Genomic DNA, 20,319 nt, shown 5'->3' on the forward strand with positions numbered 1-20,319 from the left:
TCCAGATGCAACAACTGACTGGAGAAGCCCCATGTTGCTTGAGAACCATGAGCATGAAGGCAACACAATGTCAGTTTGCTTGGAGGATACAAAAGATCCTTGCAAAAGAGCTCCTAAGACTGACTGCTTCTGAGAACATCTGTGTCAACTAAAGTTTTTTTTTTTAAACGTATTTATTGTTTTATTTTTTAAGTACAAACAAAGTACAGACAAATAACAGGACCCCAAGATGCCATTCTGTTACAAAGCAGGTGCATGGTCAATGACATAGTTGTAGAAAGTAGGTGAAAGTGGAATAGTAGTGTGCCCCCTACCCCCCCATCCCCCCCACCGGTAGCCCTTGGTTCAGGGTGTTGTCTCCATCATGGGATTCTATTGGTGGTCGGAGAAGCCTCACAGAAGGATCATCGCAGGATAACTTATGGAAGGAGGGCACACCTACCCCAGGTGGGCGTGACAAACTGCCACCCAAAGTTTGCTGATTTAAACTTCTGACCCTGTTTGACATCAGATAATGCATCTTTCCAGGCAGGGCTTGGGTCATACCATTCCACTGAAATGCAAAACCCACCTGCGTAGGAATTCCACACATGGAACAGATTCACTGAAGGTTTCACTAAACAGTTCCACCTCTCTAAATGCATCATTCATGGCTGCTACCAAATACTAGGCAACAATTTATTTTGGAGTTGCTTTCAAGTTGTTACAATTTCTAATACACAGAACATTCGATCTACTGTCTGTGGTACCCTAGTTACTATCCACAGGATATTTAATATAGTCTCCCAATATGGAATTGGAAACGTATATTACCGTACCTTGTATATGAAAGTACTGGTCTTTGCTACACCTGCCCTGCTATAATTACTCTTTGTTCAGTGGTTCTCAACCTTTTGACTTCTGTGGATTCCCACTTTATCATTATTGGCATTCAGGGACCCCCCACCCCCACTGAGTCATTACTGGAAGGCGGGGACCTCGGCGTAAACATTGTCGATAATTTGAACCAAAACACAATACACAAAATGATAACACATTTTATTTAGCAAACAAAAATAAATTAAAAAAAATATTAATTTTCATTTTAATAGACCATTAGGAGCATTTCTAAATTCAATTGAAACCACACATCACCCATACTATATTCTATTTGATGCTCCTGCACTGCTCCCATGAATCAATCTGAGGATACTTATTTACTTTTTAGCCTCCAATTTCAAATTCTTTGACATTTACAGTACTTGTTAAAAAAATCAATATCACATTTAGCCACTTTATTTATATGCAATGTATTAATCTTTTAATAATATTTAATTTTCTAAGCAGTCACAGACCCCCTTGAGGAGGCTTCGTGGACCCCCAGGGGTCCTGGACCACAGGTTGGGCACCACGGTTAAGGAAGGGCGTTAGAGAGCCCTGCGGCCAGCGCCTGCTTTCCTCAATGTTTCTGTTGATGTTACTGACGCTGTCCTGGGTGGTGTCTGGGCAGTCGATTACAAGTACTGGAGACAGGACCCCTCTATCCGGGGGCTCCGAGTCCAGCTGTGATTGGACACTGGGCTACTGTACGCACTTCCTGGGCTAGGAGGAGTGTGAGACATTTCCCACAAGTCCCAGCGGTCTCTGAAGCAGGTTGGTGGAGTGGGTGCGGCTGCAAGCAGAAAAGCACCTGGTCCAAGAACATGGAACACCAGCTGAAACCAGCTGATGGATGTGACTACCGAGCTGCAGAGGCTGCAAGAGGAGAGCAATGCAGCAGGTTGGACCAGTGGCAGCTGATGACCTTTAAAAGTGGTGGGGCGCAATCCTTGGCTCACATTCCAGTGAGCTTCTTCTTGAAGGGTTATCTCACACTTTCTTGCACTAAAGGTCTCATTTACAAAGATTTGATGTGGGGCAGTACCGCAAGTCTTTTTTCTGCGCTGCTCTACACTGAATTGAAAGGGCAGGAATGCACCGTATCTATGAGATACGATGCATTCCTGTCCTTTCAGCCAGCTCTGGTGCACAATTTGGTGCCTACCTCCAAATGAAAACATTTCTTCTTGTTACGCCTGCTGTGGGGAGGCGTAAGGTTTTGCCTCTGGCCCAGGTTTATGTGATTTTGTAAATTTGGGGATGCGGCAAAATCCATGGGTGTTGCGTGGGAACACCCACCGCAACACCCATGGAACGGCTCCTTGATGCAGAGTAAGGCAAGGCAAGGCAGCACTTTGCGCTGCCTTGCCTTACTCCATATCTATGAGGCCATGCGAAGCCATGCAGGGTGGCTTTGCGTCGCCTCATAGATGTGATTGAGAGGCCTGCACCACAGGCGCATCTAAAAAAGTGATGCTCCGACGCAGGCCTCTTGTAAATAAGTCCCCAAGTTTACTGCCTCACTCTGAATCACTCAGTCTCACTAATTCACACAGTCTCACTCATCACACTCTGTCTCACTCAGTCCCACTCATTCTGAATTACTCAGTCTTGCTGTGTCTCACACACTGTAGCACTCAGTTACACTCACTATCATTCTCCCTCACTCACATTAATTCTCAAGTATACTTGTCATTCATTCTCACTCACTCCTTCACTGACTCTCACTTTAACTCACGCATATAGTTACACAAACACGCTCACAGTGCTGGGATTTCACTGGCTCTGAACACTATCTCTGGCTGGCGCCGGCCCCTTCATGCACCTGTGTCAGCAATCAAACGTTGTCACCATTTGTCTCAGTGTGTTGCTGGACCCGAAGCGAGTCTGTGCTTTATTTTTATTGTACTAAGAGTGAATAATTGTTCACCCTTGTTACAATAAAATGGACCACAAAACAAGGAGGGTGTAGTCGAGCTGTGGAGCCCATAAAAGAAAGACACCTCTAGTCCAGGAACACCTATCCATCAAACCTATCCATCCACTCAATCATTCCTTCTTTCAGTTATCCACCCCCCTTTCATCCATCATTTGAATCATCCATCCACCCTTTTGCTCCATTATACATCCTTTCACCCCATCCACCCATCATCCTCCTTTTGGCTCATCCATCTATCCACCCTTTTACTCAGGCATCCATCCTTACACCCATCTATCCACTCTTTGTTCCATTCATCCATCCATCTCTCCGCCCTTTCACTCAGCCATGCATCCTTTCACTCACACATCTATCCATTTTATTTATCTATCGATTAATTCAGCCTTTCACTCACCCTTCCATCCTTTCATCCAGACGTCCATCTACCCTGCCTTTCACTCATCCATCCATTGTTTTACTCATCCATCTTTACATACATCCTTTCACTCTTACTTCCTTACACCCATCCATCCATGCTTTGTCCCATCCATCCATCCATCTCTCCATTTACCCTTTCACTCTGCCATCCATCCTGTCACTCATTCATCCATCTAGCCATCTATTCATCCATCCATCAATTCACCCTTTCACTCATCTATCATCCATCCAGACATCCATCTATCCTGCCTTTCACTCATCCATCCATTTGTTTTACTCATCCATCATTGCATACCTCCTTTCAATCTTTCTTCCTTACACCCATCCATCCATATTTTTACTCCATCATTCATCCACTCCTCCACCCTTTTACACTTCCCCTCATCATCCATCCTTTTACTCATCCTTCTATCCATTCATCATCCATTGATCCATCCTTCCACTCCTCCTTCCATTCACTCTTTTACTCATCCATCCATTCACCCATACACCCTCTCTCCTTTTCACTCTTCCATCCATCCATGCATCCTTCCTTCCTTTCACTCACTCACCCTCCCAAGTTAATTATGAGCCTTTGTCTGCCGAGCTGCAGACAGAAAAGGCCCATCACGAACACCACCTGCTGTAGCTGCTAAAGTAGGAAGTGGGGTGGGGTTGGGGGTGACCATCCCCTGATGCAGAAGCTTAACTGCACACTTACCTCTTAGTCCACTAGTGCAGTTGTTGTCCGCAGCTGGTTCTTTCCTTCTCTTGGGCCTCTACGGAGTCCAAATACGGAACTACTCTGTGTGCTCAGCTCCTTAATGTTTTTTTCATACTAAAACCAAATGCAGTACTTAATATGTGTTACTGCCAAAAGAGCAGCCCCCTGCGCCCCTCCTACAGCCTGCCCCTCTGTGATGACCCGCAAATGGTTGCCACCCACTCCCTCCTTATCCTCATCGGCCTGCCCCACCCTAGCCGTTGAAGTGAATGGAGTTTTGTGACTCCTCCCAGGGCCACTGTTTATGCACCCTAAAGCAACCGGATCCATGGCTTTCTAATTCAGCACTCCCTCTCCTGTGATGTCACTGCTGTAGCTCGTGCCTGCAGGTCGTGGTTTTAAACCTCGCCCGGCTGGGCCTTGCGCCTTAGTACATCTTCAAAGTCCAGTAGAGTTCACTCAGAGCAGTGATTTATTTTCAGCTGCTCCCTGTTTATTTTCTTGCCTCTCCACCGAGGGTGGCAGGGCAGAGCCTCTTGTGCCCATGAACACCAGTCGCCCCTGGGTTGAACATCAGCGGATTTTGACTGAACTGCCTTGTGGTGCGTGTTGTGATCTCTGCCACATCACTCCCCACTCACTGCTAGAGCACCATTGTGAATGGCAGACTGCAGGTTACTGTGCTGCCCCAAGTCCCAGCAGTAGCATTAATGGCATGTGCAAGGGGCCTGGACTGGCAGGTTCATGTCCCTGCAGGAAGCACAGTCCCTGCTTGGAGGCGCTGCACTGGAGTGGGCATTTCCACTGGTGAAGTGACAGCAAGGCAAACTCTAAGTTTGAAATAAAAACTTCACTATGTCAGGTATAAAATGTTGAAATTTGCACAGTTGAATAAAATAGTCTAGAAATAAGTCCTGGTGTTTAAATATGAGTCCTGGGGGAGGGCCTCAACAAACACAGGCAAAACCCACAGGAAGAACTGAAAAGAGACCCCGTCCCACACAATAATTGCTGATACCACAAACTGACACAAATTAACCCCTGGCAAAGAGTCCCAGCAACCAAATATCAGTTGACTGAACTACAACTTTACTCATGGTGTAACACCACTGCTCAGTCTAGCAAGCTGACCTCGCCACTTTTTCTGAGCATCACTCTCATTGTCAGGGTCTCCATCCTTCTCCTGACATCATCTTGAGCAGTCCTCCTCCCAGGGTTCTAACACATTCTGATGCCCTCCTGTGGACCTGTTCCACTATCTTGGTTTTTGGCTTTTGCCATCTCATCGAATCCTGGTTTTGGTGTGCTGAGATGTCAGACTTTTGTCTTACAACACCCATCCCCTGAATTCCATGCTTTCTGAGAGTCTGTATAAAAAAGAAAGCTTGGCGCATGCCTATCTGATCCATATTCTTAGCCGGCTTGACCTTGGAGTGGCAGGCGCTAGACTGCATGTGTTCCCCTGAGCATTTGGTTTCAAAAGCCACAAAAGCATGCTGAGGAGTCGGCGAACATTGGGATTCACCACATTCCACAGGCATATGACCGTGGCATTCCGTGACAGGTACCCACACCAGTCTTGGTGTCGCCCAAACCGTGGACTGAACAGATTGTTGACAGGAGTCCCTGCCTAGGAGGATAAGCAAAATTTTTTTTTTTTTTTTTACTTCTCTGGCCCTGAGGAGGCCTTGAACTGTGTAAGCCAAAACGTGTCAACATATTTTTGAAGTAGTCCCATGATGATTAAAAAAGTGGTAGATTAATTTAGGAGGCTCGGCAGGTCTCAGGCCTCGCTTCCCCGTTTGGACAGGACTACCTTCAGGTGAATTGAACACTGGAAGGTCTTGGACAATCACCTCACTCTTGATGAAAATACAGAAAGCTATATGGAAGTAATGCAACACGATATGATTTACCCTATGTATAATTTTTATTGTATCATTGGTTGATCAAAGATTTAAAGATTTGATCTGGTGAGGGATGCAGTAATGCAGGTTCTGTATGTGATAATTTATGGTGTCATTGTTTATAAACAAATCCTGTTGATGCCCTCCTTTTTCCCCTGTACATCACTTGCGTAATGTGTGCCCAGGAACCCAAGGGTTATGAAGGCAAACCCTCCATAATTACTGCATAATTTACACTGTCACTAGAATTCCATATCAGAATGACAGCATTTGTGTGGATCACAGCTGGCAATTGGTTACTTTGAATTTACAACACTGCGCTGAGGGTCTAAGGTACCTATCTCCTTTTCTGCAGGTACCTTCTCCATCATCGCTGTGATGATTGGCAGCGTCACAGAGTCCATGGCCCCCAACGAGAACTTCATGCTACCGGCCAATGAGACGGTCCTGGACGTGACAGCGAGGGACCAGGCCCGGGTGGAGATAGCTGTTGCCTTAAACTTCCTGGTTGGAATCTTTCAGGTGTGAGATTTGTTTAAATTCCCAATCTAGTTGGGGGAGTGACTGATAAGTGAGTATTAGCCCAGGTAATTACTGATCAATAGAAGTGAGTGTGCTAAAGGTGTCTCTTTTTGGAAAGGGTAATTCTGAATCCATTGTGGTGTCATGCTTTTAACATCCATACTTCACAGAGAGGACGCCATCTCTGTTACTTGATGTTAAACTATTGTAAAATGTGAGCTTGAGCCCATAATCAATATATTGCAAAGGCCACAGTGCAGTTATAGGTTAGGTTTAGGCTTGAAGTGAAAGTGGAAGTTGTGATTTGCTTGTTACTTTGGAACCAATTTGAGAAAACTCAACACAACTTTACGCTGTTTGGAAAATTTGCACAGAACTCGACTACTTTGTCAATAACAGACAAACTAATTTATGTGATCTGTGAGCGGGAGTTCAAATGATAAATCTCATAGTAATGTCTGTTGTCCGTTACAGCAAAATGGAAAAGTGACAACATTAGCCTAAAAAGGCCCTTCTTGTGATTGTGTAAATATGTTCCGCGTCAAAGCCGTTTACATTGCAAAAAGGTGTCCATCAGGCTTTCAGTATATATCCTAGTATCATTTTGCAGGCCTTATCGGTGGAGGATCTTAGTATAAAAAAAAAAAGAGAACAAAAATAAAAAAATTGAAAATCGGATTTTTTAATAGAGTATTTTCTCTGATCCACCATTTATAAAACCCATATTGGTTGATCTTGACTGAAAATGTTGTTTCTACCATTAAAAGGTGAACTGGACTTGCATATATGGGCGGGTCGTGGGTCTCAAGGAAAAAGTTTAGATTAGTATAATGGGGCGTCGGAAGCATTACATAACCCCAGAAACTGTAAGGTGACATTGATTATAGAAGGGCAGTGAGAATGCGTATTTTGGGATGTGTGGGGATCTGTGGACCCCTGGTCCTGACCCGACCTGGAAGGTCAGAATCAACCATGATGTATTCTATCTTGGACCAATGTAAGGCAAATGAGATCTGTGGATTTGAAAATATATATATTGGAATCACACTTTGGGAAATTTACATGAAAAATAAGTATACCACTTTGGCAAATTGGAAAAAAAATAGGAATCCCACACTGGCAGATTTAAGATAAATAGTTATTCCACACTGACAAGTTAAAAAAAAAAAAAAAAAAAAAACAGGAATTACACATTGACAGATTCTAAATAAATGTGAATCTCACATTGGCAGATTTACAATAAATAGGAACCCCACTTGGGATGTTCTGCTTGTAGATTGTGCGCTCCCATCTGAGTTGCTGCACACGGCTGAAGGATGCCCTCAGCCAGTTATGGGCTCATGGTGGTGGGCACAGGGCACTAATGCCAGCCTCGTCGCCTCCCACTGCTCACACCCTGAGGCTGTGCACAATCATTCCTAAAGTACAGCAATACAATCTGAAATGTACTGGAAAATCTTAATGGGAAGTTACAGCTGTTTACTGAGAGATAATAATGATGTTTTTAATTTAAAAAAACAGTGACTGCCATACAAACTTCTCTGTCTCTTTCTCTCTCTCTCTCTCTCTTTTTCTCCATCTCTCTCTTTTTCTCTCTCTTTCCCTCTTTTTCTTGCGCTCTCTCTTTTTTCTCTCTTTTTCTCTCTCTTTCTCTCTTTTTCTTGCGCTCTCTTTTTTCTCTCTCTCTCTTTTTCTCACTCGCTCTCTCTCTCTTTTTCTCCATCTCTCTCTCTCTCTCTTTCTCTCTCTTTTCCTCGCTCTCTCTCTTTCTCTCTCACCTACCTCTTCCAAGAGAAGGTACATGAGAGAAGAAGGCACCAAGACGAGTCTGTCAACAACACAAAACGCACTTCTAGTAGACAAGCAAACATTGCAGCTAAATTACATTCCCTTTGTAGTTAGTTTTGACCAAACATCAGCATGGGTGTGCTGCATGAGAACCATGTTTCCGAATGTCAGCACATGTTATGTCTTCAAACTGACCTTGCTTTCTAATCCAAGTATTTGGCAACTTCTGAGATTTCTAATTAATTCCAGACAAAAGAAGTCACCTTTTCTGCACAAACAGTGGAGTGGCTTCCTTTCGTGCCTCAGTTTGAGAAAATGACCCTTTCCGACTGCAGTGTCACATTCATACAAGACTGAACCATGATGTGATGGTTCAACGCTCAGACTATGCGGCAAGTGGACACACTGATTGTGCTGAGCCTCACAATCTATGTCCCTTACCTTCCCACCTCTCCTCCTGTTGTCTTTGGGGGAGGCACACAACGGTACACGGTTATTCGCAGAGCCACTGGATTTATGCGATTATGCGGCCACAGCGATTTCCGCATAATTATAGCTCTGCCGCATTTGCCACATAATCCATCATCTGCCACATAATCTGCAGATTGTAACAAAAATGTTGCTATCTTAAGCGGTTCAAAAGTTACTAAAAAAGGAGACAAGACTAGTTGCCGTGCAATGGAAGGTCCTTTCCAAAACTGGACTGGTCACCTTTCTGTTTCTTATTCCTATATTTGGATGTTAAACCGGTACTAATGAGGCACAACCAATGCCCAGACAGTCTCACCAAGTTTAAAAATGATGAAATAATGAAGTAATACTGTTACAAAATGTGCTGCATATTGCTGAAGAATTTGCCTTTTCTTGCTGCATAATTTACTCAATCCTGCCGCATAATTTGGCCCTCTCCTACTGTATAATTCCAGTGGTCCTGGCTACTAGCAACCCTGACTTAACTTTGCCTTTTCCTTCCAGATTGGTCTGGGCCTGCTGCAGTTTGGCTTTGTGGTCACTTACTTGTCAGAACCACTGGTCCGGGGCTACACCACAGCCGCCTCCATCCATGTCACTGTGTCGCAGCTGAAGAACCTCTTTGGACTGCGTCTCAGCCAAAAGAACCAGCCCCTGTCATTGATTTACGTAAGATTGATGCAAAAATGCTCCCTTTGCAAAATGTAATTAATGTATGTACCAATGTTTTTTTAGAGTACTACAAGTTGCTCTAGGATTACTTCAAGGAACTACAGATGGGCCATTTTTTAGACTTTAGTGGCCACGGCAGACGTTAAAGCACTATCGGAGCAAACAATACACACATTCATGTGTGGGTGGCACTCCATTTACAAGCTTGGAATCATTCTCTCACAAAACAATCAATCAGGATTTATAAAGTGCTGCAAATCACCCATAAAGGTCTCAAGGCAGTGGAGTAAAACATTTTCTAGCTATCGCGTCAAGAATTTTCAATTCTATTAAGGACACGGAGGCGAGGATTATGCTTTCTCTTTCTTTACTGACTTAAATAGCAGCCAATCAAATACAAATAACAGAAAAAACTACAACACCCAGGATACCTAACATCCTGTCACATGGTCCAATCACCGTCCATGTCCTCTGCTATGAGTGCTTTGACCTATGAAGTCACTTCCTCTTTCTTTGTTCAAAACAGATAAGATCAACTTGAAATCAAACTTCTTACGCCATCCCGAATCCGGAGTGATAAACTTCTTCTCCAAACTGCAGAACCGAAACTTGGATGGCTTCATGCCGGAGAAGCAACCGGTAGAACATATAACCCAATCTTTCCACGAGTTTGGGAATTTCAGGCGTTCTTCTGATCAGAAGCTGTAACAATAAACAGGCAGGTAATATCTCATAAAGTATACATTACCTCAAACTTTATAATTTAAAATAATGGGACGGTTAAATAACAATATATCATCAGATATGTACAATAATTGATAATAAATATTCCATATATATAACAAGGGTGGGATAATCCTCGCCTCCGTGTCCTTAATAGAATTGAAAATTCTTGATGCAATAGCTAGAATTTTTTTTATTCTATGTCCGGACCGGAGGCTCCGATTATGCTAGTTCAAAGCTGTTCCATCACCACACTAGCTACATCCAATACCGGTTTATGATAAAACTTACGAAAAGTATTCTCAGAAGACCAATCTGCAGCTTTCATTATGTCCTCTAAACGAGAACCTAAGGCAAATGATTTTGAAGTCATAGCCCCTCGAGCCGAATGGGCCCCGAAAACTGAGGTATCAATACCTGCTTCACTCATCAACCATCTCATCCATCTAGCTAAAGTAGCTGATGAAACTGGTTTAAAAGGCGTTTGCAAAGCAATCAACAATTGAACTTTAGTATCCTGATGAAATTCTGCTGTGACAACTTCATAATCCTTTAAACACTGAACAACACATAATTTCGAATTTTCCGTATAAACTGGATAGGATACTGACCTGCAATTTGTTTTAGTTCTTCTTGTCACCGAAAAGGAGACTCCCTCTGGCGAAAAAGTTCTACCTGCTAAATCTAAGGCTCTGACGTCCGATACTCTTTTGCAAGAGACAAGGCATAACAGCATGGTTAGCTTAGCTGAAAGTTGCTTATGCGACAAATATCTGTTAGCAGGCCAAGAATCCAGGAATTTTAAAATAATATTAACATCCCATAAAACGGTATATTTAGCTTGAGGAGGCTTTGAAAGACGTATACCCCTCAAAAGTTTGCAAATTAATGGATGTTCTCCAATGGGCTTACCTTCTAACTGTGAATGTCCTGCTGAAATGGCAGATCTAAAATTATTGACCGTCCTATAAGCCAAACCCGAGCTAGCTAGTTCTGCTAGAAAGTTAACAATCAAGCCAATATGTGCTTCCACTGAATTGGCACCCCTTCCATCACACCAACTAGACCATCTGTGCCAGGCTGAATTATATCTCTTATGGGTACTACTGGCCCAGGCCTGTTTAATGAACTCCGCAGCTTGTTGCGAAACATCTGGGGTATTCCATCTCGACCTGAAATTAACCAGGCTAGAAGTGTTAACTTCCCTGACAAGATCAGAGGATGTTGAAGGCCCTCTGGACTCAAAAGAAGATTCGGACAAGGAAGAATCAGAAGAGGAGAGGCACAGGCTAAATGAAGAGCACTGGGGAACCAAGGCTGTGCTCTCCAAAACGGAGTCACCAGAACAATCTCTGTTTTCTGTCTCCGCACTTGAGCCAGAACTCTGGCAATCATAAGAAAAGGAGGAAACGCATAGCCTCGAAACTGCGACCAGTCCTGAAGAAAAGCATCTGTCTTTAATGCATAAGGGTCTGGACGCCAACTGTAAAATCTTTGAATTTGGCAATTGAGACGTGATGCAAACAGGTCCACTTCGCAATTTGCCCCATTCCTTGACTATCTGAGCAAAAATCGGAGGATCTAACTTCCAATCGCTGGAGTCTGATAGGTACCTGGAGTTCCAGTCTGCTATGATATTCTGGTCCCCAGGCAGGTATTCCGCTATGACTACTAGACGCTAAGACAGGTAATAATGCCAAAAGTCCTTGGCAATCTCCGCCAAGATTCTGGACTTCGTGCCTCCCAGTTTGTTGACATACCTCACTGCCAATATATTGTCCATCCATAATAGTATGCAACAATCTGTTTTCTGCGGGGAGAGACTCTTTATGGCAAATGAACCCGCTAGAGGTTCAAGACAATTGATGTGAAGGGATTGTTCCCATTCTGACCATCTGCCCACCGTCACTAGGGAGTTGCAACAAGCTCCCCATCCCCATCTGCTGGCATCCGATTCTATCACTACCTCCGGGCGAGAACCGAAAATCGCTCTGCCATTCCAAGCTTCCATATGATGAAGCCACCATTGAATCTCCAATCTTACTTCGGCCGTCAATGGGATTTGTTCTGAATAGCTCAGACCCTGTTGTAAGTGTCTGATCTTGAGCCTTTGAAGTGCTCTGTAATGTAGGGGAGCAGGGAATATCGCCTGAATAGATGAAGCTAATAAACCCACTATTCTGGCTATATTCCTCAAAGATACTGTCTGACAGGTTAAAACCGATCTCAATTCTCTCTTGATGTTGCGTATCTTCTGAGATGGAAGGAGAAGTTGACATAACGTGGAATTTATCTGGAAGCCCAGAAACTCTATTATCTGTGAGGGTTTCAGCAATGACTTCTGTACATTGATCAGGAAACCTAAATCTTGTAGGAGACTGATGGTCCAATCCAAGTGCGAGACTAGGACTTGAGGGGACTGAGCCATCAGCAGAATATCGTCCAGATGTATAATCAATCTGACACCCTTGGTTCTGAGACATTCCATCACTGGTCTCAGTAGCTTCGTGAAGCACCAAGGGGCTGACGATAGACTGAATGGGAGTGCCAGGAACTCCAGGCATTGACCCTTCCACTGAAATTGTAGAAATCTTCTGTGGGGAGGGAAAATTGGAATCGACAGATAGGCATCTTTTAGATCCAGACGCACCATCCAATCTCCTTCTAGCAGAATGTCTCTTAACATGTGAATACCTTCCATCTTGAAATGCCTGTACAGAATCCACTGGTTGAAATCTCTTAGGTTTAAGACTAAGCGGTGACCTCCTCCCTTCTTGTCTACTACAAAAATAGGGCTGAGGAAACCGAGAGGATGCGGGGAAGCAAATTGCACGGCTCCTTTGTCTAAGAGAGCTTGCACTTCTTTGTCTATGAAATATTGATTTGCTTGGGAAAAACACATTAGTACAGGGGGGAATAGTTGTTTGGGAGTACTGACAAACTCCAGTCAAAATCCCTCTACAGTTTGTAGAACCCATGGATCCCCTGAGATTCGTTTCCAATTTGCTAAGCAAGATGCAATTCTGCCCCCAAGTCTGACCTGAGAAAAGTGAATGATGCTCACCTGTGAAACTTGAGTCTTGAATGGCTCCTTGTTGTTCCCTGCGATAACCCCTACGGAAGTGGGGCGACCCCCTCTGGGTCGCGTGGGGTAGAAGGTGGAGTCCTGATCTCCGTACCAACCACCTCTGCCTCTTGGGTAGTAGTTTTGGGGACTGGAAAAGGAGCTGTGGCAGGACATGCGTCCCCCGTAACGACCGGCCCTGCCAAAAAGGCCTCGTTTGAATACCTTTTTAAGTGACATCTGTGCATTGTCAAGGGAAGAAAAAGTGGAGCAAAACTTAGCTAGATCTTTAATGAATGAAGATCCAAAGAGCAGTCCTTCGGCCGAAGGTCCCGCTTCTGAAGACGCAAGATCTGATCATTTGGGGTCAATTCGCATAAGCACTGATTTCCTTCGCTCAGCAGAAATGGCACAGTTAGAGTTACCAAGAAGACATACAGCTCTTTGTGCCCACCAGATAAGAACATCGGTGTCCACCGGAGAACCAGATTCTTTGGCTACATATGCCAGTTCTAGGATCTTAGTCAAGGGTCCTGAAAGGTCCAATAGTTTGTCTTGGCAGCTGCGCCATGAGCGGTCTAGGCCTTTTTTGGGATCTTTAGCGAACTTTTTCATAAAGGTGACCATGGTGGGGTCTATCTCTGGAGTTTCAGACACCTTGCCTTCCAGATCAGGTCTGGGACATTCCGCCTTCAGGCGTGATTTAACTTCTTTGTCGAAGCTTTTTCGCAAATTGGCTTGCACATATTGTGCTACTTCGGGAGGGGGAACCCAATTGGAGGATCTGGGATGAATAATTTCAGTCGGATCAAAGTCTAGGACCTGGAGGGGGAGGGGTGTTTTCTTACTTTTCTTGCTCGGTACAGGATCGTCAGAACCATCTGAATCATCCGAGGAAGAAGACTTATCAGAGGAAGAGAAAGAAAGGGGAGTTCCTTTTTTCGAACTGTAACTGTGTTCGCCACTGCGTTTTTTCCGCAGTTTCTCGAAAGTGTCAGCATGAATAGCACTGACCTCTGCTCCTGGTTCCAGATTATTTGCTTTATCTTTAACTTTTTTGGGTTCTTGTTGTCCCTGCGACCAACCCTGGGATCGGGCGAGGTCAAATATTTGCCCAGAAAAAGGGCCCAGAGCTTTCAGTAGAGCATCATTAACTGATTGTTGGACCCTGGTATCAAGGGCTTCCACCAGATCAACCTCAAGTTGATTACTCAACTCCTCAGTGTAGTACTCGGTTTCTTGCTCATCCCATTGAGCCATGGTTCAAGGATAGTCAAATATTGAGGAGGAAAAACTATTGATAACTCAAGAGTTCAATTGGGGGAGCGCAAAAACCCCAAGTTCAGGCCAGGAAAAGGAGCCCTTAATTAAAGTGTGGAGGGAGCGACCTGAAGAGCACTCTAGGCAGAAGCCCATTCTTTATTTTACAACCCAGACAGTTTTTTACTAAGTGCTGGGCGTCAGGGAGCAATATTTGGCTAAGGGGAAGTCCCAGACACACACGCAGCATACACGAGCCAATAGATTTCCAATCTGGAAAGAGATCAGCTCGAAGATGCGTGCGCGCGCGTGAGCGCGATAAAAATAGAAAAAAGACTGCCCGAGGGCAGACGAGCTCCCACTCCCACTCCACCACAAAACGGGCTAAAAATTGGCAAAATGCCACAAATATTAGGCGCGAGGACGCTTACACCAAATAAAGAAAGCGCGCTGAATCGCGACGCTTATTTACACAAATTATACACAAGAAAACACTCGTAAATACAATTAAATACGGGAGAGAAAATAATTGTGTACTTATCTGCTGCGAAGCAGCAAAGAAAGAGGAAGTGACTTCATAGGTCAAAGGACTCGTAGCAGAGGACATGGACGGTGATTGGACCATGTGACAGGATGTTAGGTATCCTGGGTGTTGTAGTTTTTTCTGTTATTTGTATTTGATTGGCTGCTATTTAAGTCAGTAAAGAAAGAGAAAGCATAATCGGGTCCTCCGGTCCTGACATAGAATTGTTAGCTGCTTCGTGGTGCTATGTTCATTTGAACAGCCATGTCTCGAGTCCTTTTCTGAATTCCCGGAGTGATGTGGCGTTCCTGAGGTGCATGGGAAGGTCATTTCAGGCTTTGTCCAACAGGTGAGAGAAGAAGCGTCTTCTGATGTTGGATTGGTGGATCCGGGGGTGTCTGTGAGGAAAGGGAGGCGGATCACAGGTGTCTGGTAGGTTGGAGGAAGGTCATTCAATTGTTGATGTACGCTGGCCCTTCGTTGTGCAGGGCTTTGTAAGCGTGGGTCAGCATCTTGAACTGGCATCTCTTCTGGATCTGGAGCCAGTGTAGCTCTTGAGGGGCAGGATGATGCAAGTCCGTCTAGGGAGGTCAAGGATGAGTCCTGCTTTTGATTTTTGTATTGTCTGTAGTCTCTTCAGGAGGCATGCAGTGATTCCTGCGTAAGGAGTGTTATCATAGTCCAGCTTCAGATGACGAGGGCCTGAGTGACAGTCCTTCTGGTGTTGATTGGGAGCCACCTGAAGATTCTCCGTAGCATGCTTACGGTATAGAAGCAACCAGACAAGACTACGTTTACCTGTTTCTGTATAGATAACTTGCTGTCCAAGATGATGTTGAGGTTACAGACATAGGCGGTCATTCTAACCCTGGCGGTAAATACCGCCAGGGCGAATGACCGCGGGAGCACCGCCAACAGGCTGGCGGTGCTCCCGAGGGCATTCTGACCGCGGCGGTTCAGCCGCGGTCAGAAAGGGTAAACCGGCGGTCTCCCGCCGGTTTACCGCTGCCCCATTGAATCCTCCATGGCGGCGGAGCGCGCTCCGCCGCCATGGGGATTCAGACACCCCCTACCGCCATCCTGTTCATGGCGGGAAACCCGCCATGAACAGGATGGCGGTAGGGGGTGCCGCGGGGCCCCTGGGGGCCCCTGCAGTGCCCATGCCAATGGCATGGGCACTGCAGGGGCCCCCGTAAGAGGGCCCCGCAAAGTATTTCAGTGTCTGCTTTGCAGACACTGAAATACGCGACGGGTGCAACTGCACCCGTCGCACCTTCCCACTCCGCCGGCTCAATTCTGAGCCGGCATCCTAGTGGGAAGGTTGATTTGCCCTGGGCTGGCGGGCGGCCTTTTGGCGGCCGCCCGCCAGCCCAGGGCAAATCTCAGAATCACCGCAGCGGTCTTTCGACCGCGGTGCAGTGTTCTGACGGCGGTACCTTGGCGGACGGCCTCCGCCGTCCGCCAAGGTTACAATCAGGGCCATAGTCTTTCAAGGCGATGGAAGGGCCGAGTTCAGCAGGCCACCAAGTATTGTTTCATGACAAGGTGTTGTTCCCAGAGATGAGGACTTCTGTTTTGTCCGTGTTGAGCTTCAGACATTTGTCATTTATCCAGTCGGCGACGTTCACCATACATCTGTGGAAGTTGGTTCTGGTGGTGGAGGGGTCTTCTGTCAGTGAGAGGATGAGCTGGGTGTTTTTGGCATAGGAGATAATGTTGAGCCCAATAGATCTGACGGTGTTGACCACAGGGTCATGTATGTGTTGAAGAGGGTGGGGCTGAGGGGACGATCCTTGTGGGATGCTGCAGATGATCTCCTTTGGTTTTGAATTGGGATGCCTCAGATTATCTCCTTGGTTTCCGAAGTGAATGGTCTGAAGTGGATTCTCTTGGTTCTTCTGGTGAGGTATGAGGCAATCCATTTGAGGGTGTCTCCCTGGATTCGGATTTGGGGCCATATGTACCAAAGGATTTTACCCATTCTGTGTCTATGGGAAAAAGCTTTTGTACATATGGCCCTTGGTGCAGTCTGTTGATCAGAATGAGGAGGGAGATGGTGTTGAAGGTGGCTGACAGGTCAAGGAGGATGTGGGCTTCTGTTTCCCCGTGGTCTAGGATGGCCCTGATGTCATCTGTGGCTGCTATCAGGGGCTGTCTAGGTGCTCTGATTGGCTTGGAATCCTGATTAAGACAAGTCCAGGAGGTTGGAGTGTTCCAAGTGTTTAGTGAATTACTCATTGACTGCCTGTTGGAGAACCTTCACCTGCAAGGGCAGCAGGGAGATGGGCCGATAGTTCTTCGGATCTGCTGGATCAGCCAATGGTTTCTTCTGGAGGTTCCTCACTTCAGCGCATTTCCAGTTTCAGGGAAGGGGGCCGTGGTGATGGAGGCGTTCAGGACTTTCTTGAGCTCATCACCAATTGTCTTGCTGCCGAGGTTGAATATGTTGTGTGCACATGGGTCCGTGGGTGCTCTCCAGTGTACAGAGTTCATGATGGAGATTGTGGCTTGAGATGTGAGAGGGTCCCAAAGGGTGAGCAGGTGTTTGGGGTTTGTGTTAATGGGTGTCAGTAGGCTGATGCTGTCGGCGGTGGGGGGTTAGGGTTTGAAGTTCTCATAAATGGCTGAGATCTTGTTGTAGAAGAAGTCCGCTAGGGTGTCACACAGTTCTTCGGAGGAGGTGATGTTGTTCCCGGTGGCTGTGAGGTTGGAGAACTTGTTTATGATGGTGAAGAGCTCCTTGCTGTGGTTTGTGTTAGCTTCTATGCGGTCTGCTAGATGATCTTCTTTGTTTCACTCAGAAGGCGATAATATTGGTTGAGTGCTGTTTTGAAGGTGGTATGGTCTTCTGTCTTTTCAGTAGTATGCCACTTCTTTTCTAGTTGCTCGCAGTTGCATTTGAAGGATTTCAGCTGTGCGGTGAATCGGCTGGCTCTCCTGACCAGTACTTTGTGTTTGGCTGGCTTGGCGGGGGTGATTGTGTTGGTGCATTCCATGATCTATTGGGAAAAGTTATTCGCAGCCTGTTCTGGTTCGGGTGATGTGCCTGGGAGATGGAAGCGAGATCGTTGTTCCACTGGTCTTCTGATACTTTTTCCAGTTTCTGCATGTGGAGCTGGGCGGGGTGGTGCCAGTGTTGGTAGATCCTGCGATGGTGAAGTGGAAGCTGTAGTGGTGGTGCGAGTGAGCTGTAAGACATCGTTATACTTGACTCAGCATGTAAAAATAGGGTAGAGTGTGTGTCCTGCGATGTGGGTGGGGTCGGTGACAAAGTTGTTGGAGGACGATGTTGCTCATGCTTTCTGTTTGTGTAAGGTCGGAAATTGAGATGCTCCGTTATTGGGGTCGAGCCGTCTGAGTCGTCTGAGTCGTCTGAGGACGCTGTGCAGCAGATGGTGTCCTTGTCGATGATGGCAATTCCACCTCTGTCTTTGTTGATTCGGTTCTGGTGTGTTCTCTTGTAGTTTGTTTGGAAAATGTGATGGCGATGTCGGGCACGGCCGCAGGTTTCAGCCAGTTCTCTGTGAGGGAGATGACGTCCGGGTTGAGGGTCGATATTGAGTCCCAGATCACTCTGGGTGTTTTTGAGTGATCGTGCATTGAGTAGAATGCATTGGAGTTGTGCCGTGGCGGTCTAGGTTGCCGTGGTGGGCGCAGTCATGTTTGTGGTGTCCCCGGCATTGTGGGTTGCATCACGGTTTGCACGTAATGTGGCATTGTAGCAGGAGAATGATCCTCTGGTTGTGCGTGAGATGTGCAGCAGCAGTTGTTGTTGTTGATGGGCCCGGACTCCAGAGCTTGGAGGTCTACGGGGTTGTAGCTCTGCGGGGTAGAAGGACCAGGATTCGTGGTGCTGGGCGTGGGCCAAGCACAGACGGGGCGCAGATGGGCCTGGCTTTGGCGCACACGCTGCGTGTGTCCACTGCGTGGCCACGCTGCTGCCTCCATTAAGTAGATCCTCTGAGGAGGGATGGGCGATGGGAGGCAGTGAGTGGGGCAGGGCTAGGCCTGAGGAGGAAACGGGCGGCAGGCAGGAGCCGCAAATGATGGAAAACGAAGGAAAAGCAGTGACAAATGAGAGAAAAGCAGGAGAAAGCACTCAGAAACCAGGGTAAGGAAGGAGAAAGCATTAAAAAAAAACTAGGAAAAAGCAGGAGATGGCACTCAGAAAAATGGGAGAAAGGGAATGAGAAAGCTTTAAAAGAACGAGGGAAAAGCAGGAGAAAGCACTCAGAAAACAGGGAAGAAGGAAGAGCGATGCAGCAGCCCGGCAGAGCTTGCCTGGGACCTGCATATGTGCAAGAAATTCGTTTTCATTTAATAATCAGTACAGACCAGATTTGTGAGATCATTGTACTGTCCACCTTATAGGTGCAGTGGAAAGAGTTCAGGTGAGGATGAATGGTAACCAATGTTTATTTTTCTAGTTCAGCTTCCATTGTATTTATTTTTAGAACCCCTCCTAGTGGTAGTTTGTTTTTCAAAACAAAAAAATCAATGGCTTGTATGTGCAGGGGGATGGCCCTGAAAGCAGGAATGTTTGTTTTTACCTGTCGCATGCTGCCTTTCATGGCTGTCCATGAAGGGGTAATCCAGAGAAGGCCGCGTGACAGCCCCCGTGACAGCCCCCCCTTTTGAGAACTGCCAACTCGCACTCATCTCACACTGTACCACCGTGCATCACACAATATCCTCTCCCATCACATGGTCATCCGGCGAGGATCACAAGGTTTCCAACTAATTGTTTGGGGGCTCTGGTCTGCTGATGTCCATTAAGAGGTGTGAAACCTCTCCAAGGCATCGGCGACAGCCTCAAAAGCTTTTGCTTTCTGGAAGAGGCTGTGAATTTATAAGGGGCTTCAGGTTGTGCTCGGCATTAAGGCTCACCCCCTTCATGGCCCTGCAACTTACTCACATGGTGCAAACAATTCACAAGTTGGCAGGTCTAGCTCTGATATGTAACAATGTAACAGAGTCGCCACTGCAGTTCCCCGAACTCTAAAAGGAGTAGGAGAAACGACTCATGGGCAGTCGGTGCATCCCCTGTTTTTTGGTAGATGGCCCATATCCGCCAACCCTAAATGATCCCCTTAGTTTCATACGACAGTAAGATTGAGCTTGAAGTCCTGCACAAGTAGAGCTCCCCACACCTTTCTCCTGTGCTGTAAATTGTGCTTGCCGCAGTTTGATACAAGAAGACCCCCTAGGCTCCTTTTGTACCAGCAAATTTGTTGGTGCTCAGGGCCCCCTTGAAAGTAGGAGATGCACTAATATTTCTAAGTTAGATTTGTGGCAAGTTTGTAGTTAGAAATCTGTGAAGATTGAATTGTATGAAAGCCACAGGATATATAAAGTCGGCTAGCATCATCAATGAACATGTGACAAGGTCCATATAAGAGATGCATGATTACCAGACTTCATACAGTGCACAACACAGTAGTTTAGGCCGTAATAGGGCTCAGAAAATGGCAT

At 46.0% G+C, this 20,319-nt stretch overlaps 1 protein-coding gene across 6 annotated transcripts in view; it reads left to right on the plus strand.

The window, feature by feature from the left end:
• LOC138258904 (solute carrier family 26 member 6-like) overlaps positions 1-20,319 on the plus strand; it is a 201,260-nt gene that overhangs the window by 73,392 nt on the left and 107,549 nt on the right. For all 6 annotated transcript variants that reach the window (XM_069206223.1, XM_069206226.1, XM_069206220.1 and 3 more), the window contains exons 5-6: positions 6,180-6,346; positions 9,110-9,274. In XM_069206223.1, the coding sequence (XP_069062324.1) occupies positions 6,180-6,346; positions 9,110-9,274 (332 nt within the window). The remainder of the gene's footprint in view (positions 1-6,179; positions 6,347-9,109; positions 9,275-20,319) is intronic.

This window comes from Pleurodeles waltl, chromosome 9 (assembly GCF_031143425.1).
Source record: "Pleurodeles waltl isolate 20211129_DDA chromosome 9, aPleWal1.hap1.20221129, whole genome shotgun sequence".
Classification (NCBI taxonomy): domain Eukaryota; kingdom Metazoa; phylum Chordata; class Amphibia; order Caudata; family Salamandridae; genus Pleurodeles; species Pleurodeles waltl.